Source organism: Leptopilina heterotoma, unplaced genomic scaffold (assembly GCF_015476425.1).
Source record: "Leptopilina heterotoma isolate Lh14 unplaced genomic scaffold, ASM1547642v1 Lhet_60, whole genome shotgun sequence".
NCBI classification, from domain to species: domain Eukaryota; kingdom Metazoa; phylum Arthropoda; class Insecta; order Hymenoptera; family Figitidae; genus Leptopilina; species Leptopilina heterotoma.
Window position 1 is genome coordinate 3552507 of NW_025111138.1, and position 14304 is coordinate 3566810.

A 14304-nucleotide genomic window follows, 5' to 3' on the forward strand; every position below is an offset into this window, starting at 1 on the left:
TGTTTATTCTGTACTTTTCTAAATTTTTTTTGCAATTTTGAATATAAAAATTTTAAAATACACAAAATTTGTAAAGTTATTTGAAAGTAAAATGACAAACACTTACAGACAACAGTGACTTCAACGTCGGCAGTATCAGTTCCGTATTGATTGGAAGCTGTGATTTTATAAATTCCACTGTCTTTACGCTCGGGTTTTTCATTGAAGAATTTAGTATTGTATGGCACATTCTCCACTCGACGATAAGTGGTTTGCTGAATGCTCTTATTATTCAACAACCAACTAACGTCCGGCGCTGGTTCACCAGAAACTTTAACGTCGAAACGAATTGGTTCACCTTCGCGAACAATGAGGTCCCGCAGGTTTCTTCTATCAATTTTCGGAGGCACTTTAAAAAGAACATCATTCGTTAATAAAATTAGAATTTTTAATTAAAATCAATTCATTTTTTCTAAATTCAATTAAAATTAAATTTTTTTTTAATAGAATTCAATTAAAATTATATTTTGATAGAATCGAATAAAAATAAAAATTATTGTAATTAATCTTACTTCTTCGACACTTGGCGACAATGCCCTTGCTCACATCAGACGGTTCACCTGGACCAGCAGCATTCACAGCCTTGACGCGGAATTCATATTCAACTCCTTCGTCTAAATTGTCAGCGCGACCTTTGCAATCGGGACCAAATACTTCACCAGCTTTGATCCATTTTGGACTGCCTTTTTCGCGTTTTTCAATCACGTAACCAGTGATTGGAGATCCACCGTCGGTTACCGGTGGGGTCCATCTAAGGTCAACGTGATCTTTGTCCCAATCAGTTGCTTCCGGACGGCCAGGTGCTCCAGGCTCGTCTAAATACAAAAGCAAATAATTTCCTTCACCAATTCGCTTCGCTAGTTAACGTAGAAAAATCTCTAAATTTCTTTTAATTAATTAAATAAAAATTAAAAGAGAATTAACGTAAAAATTATTATAAAAAAACAATGTAAAAATTATCATAAAAAACGAATTATCGTAAAAATTATCACAAAAAAGAGAAAATATTGTCAAAACTTCCGCGAATAACGTTCAAATTGAAAAAGGGTGCCACATCGGTCCAATCTTTCTATTTAAATGAGAGTGACAATTTATTTTCAATAACTATTGTTTAAAAAAAACGTTTTCTAGGCCAAGGTTTAATAACAACACATACCAAATGGATTCTTGGCAATGATTCCAACGTCAGTAACAAGGGGCTCAGATTCTCCCTCAGCATTGACAGCGACAACACGGAATTTATACTCTTGACCAGGAACAAGATTTTCCACGTCCATTTTCGGCTCAAGTGTACGACCGACAGGTATCCAGCGACCTGTGGTCGTATCCATTTTCTCAACCGCATAGTGATCGATCGGCACACCACCATCATCCAAAGGTGGATTCCATTTCAAGCTACAACCTTCCTTATGGATTTTCGAAACTTCCAGTGGTCCTTCCGGTTTACCCGGTCTATCCAACACTGTCACGCTTATCGTCGCTTCGTCCTTGCCGGAACTATTTTCCGCCTTAAGAGTCAAGTGACCCGTGTGCGATCGAGCAGCCGATGAAATGACGAATTTCGTCTTGTAGTCCTCGAGTTCAATGGCGACGCCATCCTTGTAGTCCTCGAGTTCCTTTTTATTCAGGTACCAAGTCTTCGTTGGCGGTGGTTCACCGGAGACTTTGACATCAAGACGAATGTGATTGCCAGCCTTGACGGTGATGTCACGCAATGTCGTGCGATCAATTTTCGGCGGTGCGAAACGATCTTTTGCAATTAATGTATCACTGGGTTCGCTCGGTTTACTGAGTCCTCCCTTATTCAACGCCTTTATGCGGAATTGATACTTTTGTCCTTCGATGAGATCGCCCACTTTGGCCTCTGTCTTGTGTCCAGGAACTTCGGCGACCTTTTGCCATTTTCCGAATTGATCTTTCTTCTCGACTATGTATTTTTCGATTGGCGCGCCGCCGTCCTTCTTTGGCGGTGTCCATTTCAAATCGACGTGGTGCTTGTCCCAGTCTTTCAATTCTGGTTTTCCTGGCTCGTCAGGTTCGGCTGCAGAAGAAAAAATAAAATGAAAATTGCCATAAAACAAAATTTAAAAATTTTTACGTTTTTAAAAATTGTAAGAAGAAAATTTTAGGAGAAAAATTTGTTCGAAGAAAATAAAATTCAAAAGGTATTAAAAATGAAAAAGTAAACGTACTGTAAGGATTCTTGGCAGTCGTAGGAATGGCGGTTTCCAAAGGTTCGGATTCGCCCTCGCTGTTGACGGCCTTAACCCGGAACTGATAGTCTTTGCCTTCGTTTAGGCCACCGATTTCCGCTTCTGGTGTTTTGCTCGTTCCGCAAGGTACCCAGCGGCCTGTGTCAACATCCATACGCTCAATGACGTAGTGATCGATCGGTTCGCCGCCATCGTCTTCTGGTTTGTTCCACTTCAATTTACAACCTTCGGCTGTCACATCCGAAACGTCTAGTGGTCCCTTAGGTTTACTTGGTTTGCCCAAAACCTACGAATTCGATTTATTATAATTATGCAAATTACAAAATTTTTTACTTTCTATAATAATTTCATAATCAAAATTTTTAAAATTCACATATTAAGTACATAATTAATTATAATTGTTTATATTTTCAAAAATTTCAATACAATTCTTCGAAAAAATTCAATTATTTTCATAAATAATAACATTCTTCGGAAGAATTCAATTATTTTTATATCTAAATAATAACATTTTTTGCAAAAATTTAATTATTTTTAAAAAAATTTTAATAAATCTTTCGAAACAATTCAATTGTTTTTTAAAATAGTAAAATCCTTTACCAAAAATTTAATTATCAATAAAATTTTACGACAGAATTCAATTTTTTTTTAATTCGTTACAAAAATTTTCAAAAGAATTCAATTATTTTCTAAAATTTCAGTAAAATTCTTCCTAAATATTCAATTATTTTCAATACAATCTTAACTAAATTCCTACAAAGAATTTAAATTTTCATCGAAACAATTATATTATTTTTCAAAAATTTTAATAAAAATCTTTGCAAGATTTCAATTATTTTCATAAATAATAAAATTTTTCAAAGAATTTCAATTATGTTGAAAAATTTTAATAAAATTCTTCCTAAAAATTCAATTATCTTCATAAAAAGTAAAATTCTTTTGAAGATTTCAATTATTTTCTTAAATAATAAAATTCTTCGGAGGATTTTAATTATTTTCAAAATTTTTAATACAATCCTTCGCAAGAATTCAATTATCATCATAAAAAATAAAATTCTTTGGAAGATTTCAATTATTTTCATTAATAATATAATTCTTCGGAGGATTTCAATTATTTTCAAAAATTTGAAACAAATTCTTGTCAAGAATTCAATTTTTTTTATAAATAATTGAATTCTTTACAGAATTTCAATTATTTTCGAAAATTTCAATTGAAATTATTCAAAAAACTATATTATTTAAAAAAACACAAAGAAATTCTTCAAAAGAATTGAATTATTTACAAAAATTGTAATAAAAACCTTTAATGTAGTATCTATTCTTTGAAAGAATTAAATTTTTTTCTATATTTAAATAAAATGTCTTGAATGAATTAAATTATTTTTGAAAATTAATAAGATTCTGAGAAGAATTTAATTATTTTCTAAAAATTTTAATAAAATTCAATAATTAAATGTTTAATTTCAATTATTAAGAAACACGATTATTTTAAAAACTTGAAAGAAATTGTTCATAAAATTCAATTATACTTTCAAAATTTTCAATTAAAATTAATAATAAAACTCCATTATTTAAAAAAAAATTCAAGGAAATTTTTCAAAAGAATTTAATTAGGATTTTTAAAGATTTTAATAATATTTTTCGCGAGAATTCGTTTATTTTTATAAATAATAATATTCTGCGAAAATGAATAAAGTAGAAAAAATGAAATTTTTTGTTTAGAAAATATGAAAAAGGAATTTATTGTTGAAAAAATAATAACCTGTAGTTCGACTTCAACTTCATCGGTGCCACTGTCATTCTTCGCTGTGACAACATAGATACCAGTGTCTGATCTCTGCAATTTGTTCAACATAAAAGTTGTGTGATAGTCCTCGCTCTCAACTTTGAGACGATCTTGTGTTTTTAAAACGAGATTATTGTGCTTCCAGGTGACAATCGGCGCCGGTTCTCCTTTAACATCAGCTTCAATTCGCAGCATTTGTCCAACTCGCATGACTTTCTTTTGCAAGTTCTTGCGATCAATGTGTGGAGCCACTGTAAATTGCAAATTAATTATTTATTAAACAAATTTTGCAAAAATGAAAGAAATTAGATTTAGATTAGAATTAGATTACTTTCATAAATAATAAAATTTTTTGCGGAAATTCAATTATTTTCAACACATTAATTTTAAAATTGAAAACATTTGAAAAGAAAAATTATTTAAAAAGTTAGGGAACAAAGAAGCAAACAAAAACTAACGTTAAAATGCGAACAGATTACCGGAATATGACGATTATTTGACATAGATTTTACATGAATTACATTTTTTATTTGGTAAACTTTCTATTAAGAAAATTGCTATTTAAATAAATTGCTAATTAAACGAATTGTTTATTAATTAAATTTCCAACTAAACAAATTTCTTATTGAGTAAATTTTATATCAAATAAATTTCTTATTAAATAAATTCCCTACTAAATAAATTTGCTATTTAATAAATCTCTTGTTGAAGAAATTGTTCGTTAAATAAATTTCCTACTAAATAAATTTTTTATTAAATAAATTTTCTACTGAATAAATTTCTTATTAAATAAATATTTTATCAAATAAACTTTTATAGGGTAAGTGCGGGTATAGTCGGACAGTACTAGTAGTCGGACACTTTTGTGTTTTTTGGCAAATAAATAATAATGCATTGTGATAATTACTTTAAAAAGTATACTAGACGAATGTGTGAAGTTTATATTTTATTAAAATAGTGTTATTTTCGAAAATAATTAAACAAGAAATATTTTATTTAATGTTTTAAAAATCATGGTGTCCGACTATAGATACAACCATTTTCGAGTAGCGCGATGAGTGGCACAAAGTTTTGTTGATAATTAATCATAAATATTAAAACGTATAGGGTCTAAATATTATATTAATAACTTCTAATATGCTTGAATTCCATTTTCCAGCAGATAGCAATTAAAAAATTATCTTTTTCACTTTATAAATTCAAAATATCTGACAGATGTCCGACTATAGAAACAAGGGGAAAAAGTGTCCGACTACTAAAGCATTCGTAATTTTTTATTAAAATGTTTATATTTTATTAAATACTTAACTATTTGTAACAAATTTATATTATTTTTAATCCTGAAGAACTCCTTTAATTAATAATGTGCTTATAAACACAGTAGATATTTGCTATTTCAAGAAAAAAAGCATAATTTAAGATTGTATCCTTAAGTGTCCGACTACTAGTGCATTTACCCTATTAGTAAATTTTCTAATGGTAGCTAATTTAGAATTTAAAGGAAACTTACGGAAACGGGGTTTGGCAATCACGCTCTTTGATGTATCACTTGGTTCTCCAGGTCCAGCTTTATTTCTAGCAACGACTCGGAATTCGTATTCGTGACCCTCTTCAATACCATCATTGACCTTGGCGTCTGTGCGATCTCCAGGAACGCTGGTAACGTCAATCCATTGTCTACCGTCTTTGTCTCTCATTTGAATCACGTATCTCTCAATTGGTGCACCACCATCACTTTCCGGTGGAGTCCATTCAAGATCGACAAAGTCCTTGTCCCAATTGGTGATCTTTGGCCTACCGGGTTTACCAGGTTCGTCTGTCGATGTAAAGTTGAGTAAAGTATATTTAAAATGAAAAATAAAGTGATTTTTGAAATAGCAGTTCTTTTCGATTTGACAGTAAATTATTATTTATTTTTTTAAGTAGAAAAATAGATCGAAGTGATTAACTTACCAAATGGATTTTTGGCGATGATGGCCTTGTCGGCTTCCAATTCTTCAGATTCGCCTTCTTTATTCACAGCCTTAACTCGGAACTTGTAAGGTTTGCCCTCTAACAAGCCGGTAATATTTGCTTCCGGGTCTGTTGATCGACCGCAAGGAATCCATTGTCCTGACAGTGGATCGAGCTTCTCGATTTCATAGAATTCAACTGGACTGCCTCCGTCATCTTCTGGTTTCTTCCACTTCAGTTTGCAACCGTGTTTTGTAATATTCGACACTTCGAGAGGTCCCTAAATTTTTTAATAGAAAATCATTTAGTTTAGAATAAAAAATCATTTATTTTCCAATAAAAAATCATTTATTTTACAATAAAAAATTCATAAAAAAAATATTTTCCTCCTTGACATAAAATAATATAATAAGATAAAAAAATTCAAAAAATAAAATAAAATACCTGTGGTTTGGACGGTTTACTAAGAATAGTGATATCAACTTCGGCGATATCTTCACCAACTTCATTTGCCGCTTTGATAACATATCGACCAGTGTGCATTCGCTTCGCCTTGAGAATGATGAATTTCGTATGATAATCGACATTATCAATGCGAAAATCGTTATCATTTGTGAGTTCTTCGCCTCTGAGGGACCAAGTAACTTTCGGTGGTGGTTCGCCAATGATATTCACGTCTAATGTCAGTGTCAGACCAACCTTAATCATTTGTGGTTGAAGATTTGTGCGATCAATGTACGGTTTCACTGTTAATGGAAAGAGAAGACAAAAATTCATATAACATATTTAAATCATTGATAAATTTTCAACAAAGAAGTTTATAAGGTAATTTATAAATTTATAAATTATTTAATTATTAAATTTATAAACTTACTAATTTCAAAATTGATAAGTTTATAAATTTTAAAAATTGATAAGTTTATAAATTTGCAAACTGATAAGTTTATAAATTTATAATTTAATAATTTAGAGAATAACTCACAGTATCTGGCTTTAGCGGTGTGTGGATTAGTTGCCTCACTGGGTTCACCAGGTCCGGCTTTATTAACAGCGCGAACTCGGAATTGATACTGATTTCCTTCCTCTAATCTCGGTACCGTTCCGGTGCAAATTGGACCCTCTACTTCGGCGGCCTTAACATAATTTGTACCAAATCTGTCCTTCATTTCGATAATATAACCGGTAATTGGAGCACCACCGTCTCTGATCGGTGGTTCCCACTTTAGTTTCACCATGTGCTCGTTCCAGTCGACAATTTCTGGAAGACCTGGCGCTGGCGGTGGATCTGGAATGAAATTTCTACTTTAGTTTCTCATTATTCAAAAAACTAGTATACAAATAGCTAAATTCAACTAATTCTTACTTAAACTTGATTAAACATAAAATAAACTATTAATTATTCACAAAAGTTTTAACAAAATGTTTTATAAGAATTCAATTATTTTCATAAATAATAAATTTCTTTGCATCAATTCAATTATTTTCAGTACAATTCTTAAAAGAATTTCTCGAAAGAATTTAATTATTTACGAAAATTGTCATAAAATTCTAAGAATTCAATTATTTCCAAAACAGTTATAATGAGTTCAATTTTTAAATTTTGAATTACAATTATTAGCAAACACGATTTTTTTAAAAACTTGAAAGACATTTTTTGTAAAATACAATTATTTTCAAAATTTTAATAAAATTCTTCGCAAGAATTCAATTGTTTTCATAAATAATAAAATTCCTCGTTTGAATTAAATTATTTTCAAAAATTTTGATACAATTCTTTATAAGAATTCAATTCCTTTCAATACAATTTTAATAACATTTCTTTTATGAATTCAATTATTTTTAATATAATTTGAATAAAATTTCTCCTAAAAATTTAATTATTTTCAAAAATTTCAAAAATATTTCTTTATGAGAATTCAATTACGTTTAAAACAATTTTAATTGAATTCTTTAGCAAAATTCAATTTTTTTTTTTTTTTTTTTTTTCAATTTTTTCAATTTTTTTAAAAAAAATTTTAATATAATTCCTTACAAGAATTCAATTAATTATTTCAAAAAATTTTGATACAACTCTTTATAAGAATTCAATTCTTTTCAATTCAATTTTAACTAAATTCCTCGAAAAATTTTTAATTTTCTTGGAAACAATTAAATTATTTTCAAAAATTTTTTTGAAAATAGTTCAATTCTTTCAAAGAATTTTATAAAAAGTTTTTAAAATAATTTAATTCTTTCGAGGCATTTCAGTTAAATTTAATTCAAAATCATTAAATTGAATTGTATCTTGTTTATAAAAATAATTGAATTCTTGTAAAGAATTTTTTTATTTACAAAAATAATTGAATTCTTAAGATGAATTTTATTAAAATTTTTGAAAATAATTGTATTGTTTTAATAAAATCTCTAGATGAAATTCAATTATTTTCGAAAATTTTGATAAAATTCCTTTAGAAAAATTCACTTAATTTCAGTACAATTATAATTAAATTCTTTGAAAGAATTTAATTATTTTCATCAATTTTGATTTATTTTTTTAATTAAGAAAAAGAAAGAGAATTTTATTTAATTTGTATAAAATTAAATTTCGAAAATTAGTGTCAATGCTGAGCGTCAAAAATTATTTTTTTGACGAAACAGAAAAGAATAAAACAATTTTTTTCCTAGTTTTTAGGTTTCAAAACAAAAAGTACTCTGCAAATGTTTTTAACTTCCTAGGTGGATAAAAGAGACGAGATTGACATTTTTGTCTCTAAAAATCTCAAATAATAATTCTCGAAGCTGAGCGTCGGCGATAATTTTAAGAATATAGAATTAATATTATAAATAAAAATAAATTTTTAAGTATAGTTTTCTTAAATTATCGGATTAAAAAACTTACCGAATGGATTCTTAGCCAAGATGGCAGTATCCGTTTGGAGTGGTTCCGATTCTCCTTCTTCATTAACAGCTTTCACGCGGAATTCGTATTTCTTTCCGGGTTCTAGACCAGTGACGGTGTGTTCCGTTTTCTCAGGATCAAGAACAGTTCCTGCTGGTACCCATCGTCCAGTGGTGACGTCCATTTTTTCGACAATATAACTGTTCAGAGGAAGACCTCCATCGTCTTTAGGTTTCTTCCACTTGAGTTTACAACCTTCTTTGTGGACGTCGGTCACCTCCAACGGTCCTTCAGGCTTGCCAGGCTTGTCTAAAATAAATTGTATTTTAATCGAGAGGCACATTTTATTTTTTCATAAACCTTTAAATAATTTTAATAAACTAGGTATTAATTTAATTTTAATTTCTAAATTTTGTTTGATTTTTGTAAACTTACCAAGAATAATAATTTCGACATCGGCTTCGTCATGGCCGGAATCATTGACAGCTTTAATTGTGTATTTTCCAGTGTCAGCGCGAGTGGTATTTGTCATTTGAAGTTTAGTGTTGTAATCTTCATTTTCGATTTTGACATTTGCACTCGTGGCGAGGGGTCTCAAACCGAAACTCCAGGTGATAGTTGGAGGCGGTTCACCCTTGACATCAACGTCAAGTTTGACTATTTGACCAGCTCGTACTTTCACTGTTCCCAGTTTGTCACGATTGATAAACGGTTTCACTGAAAATCATAATAAATTAATTGTCTTCGTTTCTTTACTTTTTTTACCTGTCTTACAAAATTCGAAAATGCAATTTTTACTAATTACCAAAAGTAAAAGAAGAAAATAATACGACAAAATTAAAAATAAAATAATGAATAAAAATTAAGAAAAAACACGAAATTGATTCAAAAGAATTGATTGACTCGGAGTGATCGATTTAATAAAATTAAAAAAGAATAACTTCTGAGGAATTAAATTCTGAAAATAAATTGAATTTTGAAATGAAAACTAATTGATAGAAAATACTTACAGAAACGAGCTTTGGCAATATGAGGTTTGGTTGGTTCACTGGGTTCGGATGGACCGGCTTTGTTGACGGCACGAACTCGGAATTGATAAGTGCCACCTTCCTTTAATCCAGGAACACGAGCCTTCGGCAGAGGGGAATCAGTGACCAAAGCCTCTTCCCAGTGTCCCAATTTCTCTTTCTTCTCGATAACATATCCAGTGATGGGAGCACCGCCATCATCCTTTGGCGGTTCCCACTTGAGATCGACGCGATCAACGTCCCAGTCTTCTAATTCGGGAGTTCCAGGTTTTCCGGATAAGTCTAGAAGAAGACAATCATTATTTTTCATGTTAACCTTTTAACTGATTGTGAGTTAAAATTATAATTTATAATTGAACAATAAAAAGAGTTATTCTAATTAAATGGATTGGAGAAACTCACCAAATGGATTCTTGGCCTTAATTGATCCATCGGTTGTCAATGGTTCAGATTCGCCCTCTTCGTTGAGTGCTTTCACTCTGAACTCGTAATCGTGACCTTCCTGCAGACCTTTGACTTCCAGTTCGGTGTCGTTTGTCCGACCAACAGGCACCCATCGACCTGTATTTTTATCTAGCTTCTCGACTTGATAACCGGTGATTGGTTTACCACCATCGTCTTCCGGTTTTTCCCACTTGAGCTTGCAGCCATTCTTCGTAATGTCTGATACTTTAAGTGGACCTTTCGGTTTTCCAGGTGCAGCTGAAGTGACACAAAATTATTATTAGCCATTTAATTAAAGTTTCTTTTAGTTTCTATTAATTTTTATTAGTTGTTAAATTAAAATTTCTATTAGTTCGTTTTAATTTTTATTAGCTATTTAATTAAAATTTCTGTTACTTCGAATTGATATTCATTAGCTATTTAATTTAAAGTTCTATTTGTAAACTTACAAAGGACAGTGATGTCAACTTCAGCCTCATCTTCGCCGTGAGGATTGACAGCCTTAATTTTCCAGAGTCCAGTATTTTTTCGTATACAATCGGTGATGTTCAATTTTGAGTTGTAATCAACATTGACGATTTCAATGTTGCCTTCGGTTTTCACGACTTGTCCCACTTGGTACCAAGTGACTTCCGGTGGTGGTTCACCTCGAATGTCAACATCGAATTTGATAGGCTTTCCGGCTCGGACAATAGTTGTTTTCAAGTTTGTTCGATCGATTCTTGGTTTTACTGGAAAGAAAGAAAAATTTAAATTTAAAAAATTTACAAATTTAAAGAATTCACTTATTAAATACATAATATTAAATATTCTTGTTTATTATTCAAAAAAATATATTCGCAAGAATATAATTATTCTCATAAATAATAAAATTTTTCAAAGCAATTCAATTATTTTCAATTCAATTTTAATAAAATTTCTCGAAAGAATACAATTATTTTCAAAAATATTAATTAAATTCGATTATTTTCAAGAATTTTAATATAAATTCAATTATTTTCAACAATTTTGATGAAATTCTTTTAAAAAAAACTTTAATTTCAAAATTTTTAATAAAATTCCTTCAAAAAATGTAATTATAAATTGTAAAATCCTCCGCAAGAATTAAATTATTTTCAAAATTTTAAATTAAATTTTACTTTAAAAAAATTTATTATTTTTGCAAAATTTAATTAAATTTGTCAAAAAAAAATGTAATTATTTACAAAAACTCTAATAAAATTGTTTAAAAGAATTTAATTTTCTATGAATAATTTTAACATAATTTAATATTTAAATTTAATTTTCAAATTTTTTTTATACTTCTTCACAAGAATTCAATGATTTTTAGTAAATCGACAATTTAATTATTTTTGAAAATAATTGAATTCTTGAATAGAGTTTTATTAAAACATTTTCAAATAATTGAATCCCTGCGAAAAAATTTATTATTTCTACAAATAATTAAATTATTGTAAAATTTTTAAAAATAATTGAATTTTTCAGAAGAATTTTATTAAAATTGTATTTAAAAAAATTGAATTCCTGTGAAAAATGTAGTATTTATTGATATTATTGAATTATTTCGAATAATTTGAAAAAAATTTAAAGATAATTTAATTTTCCCTGGAATTCAATTAAAATTTTATTTAAAATAATTGAATTCCAGCGAAAATTTCTTTATTCATGAAAATAATTAAATTCTTGAATTAAATTTTATTAAAAGTTTTTTTAATAATTGAAATCCTATGAAAAATTCAATCATTTTTTATGATAATTGAATTTTCTAGGAGAATTTTTACAAGATTTTTAGAAATAATTGAAATTTTCGAAAAAATCAATTAAAATTGTATTGAAAATAAGTGAAAGTCTGATAATAATTTTATTATTTATATAAAAATAATTGAATTTTTCACGAAGATTATTATTATTTATAAATTGACTTTTTGCAATGAATTTTATTACAATTATTGAAAATAATTGAATTCTTGATAAAATTCAATTACTTTCAAAATTTTCAGTATAAATTGTTAAAAAAAACTCCACTATTTTCAAGAATTTTAAAATAAATTCTTAAAAACAATTGAATTATTTTAAAGAATTTTAATAAAAATCTTGCCAAGAATTAAATGATTTTTAAATTTTAAACATTTAAAAAGAAAAATTATTCAAAAAGTTAGGAAACAAAAAAGCAAACAATAACTAACTTCAAACTACGAACAGATTACTGGAATACAACGATTATTAATTTAAAAGATAAACAATAATGGAAAAAATAATAATTGAATAAATAATAATTTAATAAATATTAATTGAATAATTAATAATTTAATAAGCAATAATAGAATAAATAATAATTTAATAAATTATAACTGAATAAATAATAAGACTTAAAATTTGAATTACTCACGTGCTTTGAATTTACAGATCTGCATCTTTGAGGCATCTGAAGGTGGCGATAGTCCAGCTTTGTTAACAGCAATGACCCTAAATTGATATTCGCCCTTTTCCTTCAAATCGGGAACCTTAGCTGTAAGTTCACTGCCAGAAACTTCAATGGCTTTCTCCCAGTCCGGCTTGTAACGATCTTTCTTCTCGATGATGTACTTCTCAATCGGAGCACCACCATCGAAGTCTGGAGCGGCCCACTTGATGGTCACTGATTCGTTATCATAATCAACAATATCAGGAGTTCCCGGTTTCAATGGCTCATCTAAAATAAATAAATAAATCGTTAACAACTTGTCCTATTTATCTTCTCAATTTTTAAAATATTTTTATCCTCTCGTCTAGTTTATATTTTTTTCTCAAAAAAGTTCTCCTTCTTTAAATTTTGCATTTAATTTTTCAAAAATTATATTTTCACTAATTCAGTAATTTCAAAAATTAAAATTAAATTGAAATTAGGTAATTCGTTAAAAATTGAAATTTTAAAATATTTTTATCCTCTTGTGTGATTTTTATTTTTTTTCTCAAAAAGTTTCTCTTCTTTGAATTTTGCATTTAATTTTCTTAAAATCATAAGTTTATTAATTTAATAATTTTAAAAATGGAAGAAAAAAATTAAATTGAATTTGAGTGATTCGTTAAAAAGGAAAATTGAAAATAAAATTGAATGCGAGTGATTCGTAAAGAATGAAAATTGAAAATAAAATCGAATACAAGGATTTGTACAGGATAAAAATTAAAAACTGAAAATAAAATTAAATTCAAGTGCTTCGTACCGAATGGATTCTTTGCAATCACACCCCGCTCGCTCTCAAGAGGCTCCGAATCTCCCTCATCGTTGACAGCAGTGACACGGAATTTATATTCACTTCCTGGATTAAGTCCAGTGATTTCGAATTCAGTGAGGGGCGAATTGCCGGGAATTTTACCGCAACGCACCCACTTGCCGGTTCTTGTGTCCATTTTTTCGATTTCGTATTCCTTGATGGGACTTCCGCCGTCATCCTCGGGCTTTTCCCATTTGACCTTAGCTGTTGTTTTCGTGACGTCAGACACAACGAGTGGTCCTTTCGGTGGATCCGGTTTACCTGCGAATTAATTTAAACAATGAGTACAATCGTAATTAAAAATAAGAATATAACTTTAAAACTTAATAAAAAACAAATAATTGGAGTAACTCACTGAGAACTGTGAGTTCAACTGTTTCTTCGTCCTTTCCATTAACATTCTCAGCGACCAAAGTATATTTTCCAGTATCCTTTCTCACAGCGTTGATAACAGTAAAATCGGTATGATATTCGACATTCTCAATTTTTATCCGTTCGGTGTTTGTCAGGGGGATGTTATCCCTCCAAATCCATTTGCATTCTGGTGGAGGTTCACCGATAACATCCACTGACCATTTGTGAGTACGTCCGGCTTTGATAATGATGGATTTTAAGTTTGTTCTGTCAATTCTTGGTTTCACTGTAAAAATTAAGTTTAAATTATTATAATTAAATTATTGAAATTAGATTTAACTTACAAAAATCTTTG

General features: G+C 29.0%; 1 protein-coding gene across 26 annotated transcripts in view; it reads right to left on the bottom strand.

Annotated features, from left to right (window-relative positions):
• LOC122509423 (twitchin) overlaps positions 1–14304 on the bottom strand; it is a 90636-nt gene that overhangs the window by 29611 nt on the left and 46721 nt on the right. For all 26 annotated transcript variants that reach the window (XM_043623490.1, XM_043623494.1, XM_043623504.1 and 23 more), the window contains 17 exons: positions 13951–14235; positions 13545–13856; positions 12731–13033; positions 10791–11072; positions 10300–10599; positions 9880–10179; positions 9305–9586; positions 8870–9178; positions 6974–7276; positions 6436–6737; positions 5992–6271; positions 5549–5854; positions 4015–4289; positions 2232–2538; positions 1196–2080; positions 552–854; positions 107–388 (listed from right to left, as the gene is read on the bottom strand). In XM_043623490.1, coding sequence (XP_043479425.1) covers positions 107–388; positions 552–854; positions 1196–2080; positions 2232–2538; positions 4015–4289; positions 5549–5854; positions 5992–6271; positions 6436–6737; positions 6974–7276; positions 8870–9178; positions 9305–9586; positions 9880–10179; positions 10300–10599; positions 10791–11072; positions 12731–13033; positions 13545–13856; positions 13951–14235 — 5616 coding nt within the window. The remainder of the gene's footprint in view (positions 1–106; positions 389–551; positions 855–1195; positions 2081–2231; positions 2539–4014; positions 4290–5548; positions 5855–5991; positions 6272–6435; positions 6738–6973; positions 7277–8869; positions 9179–9304; positions 9587–9879; positions 10180–10299; positions 10600–10790; positions 11073–12730; positions 13034–13544; positions 13857–13950; positions 14236–14304) is intronic.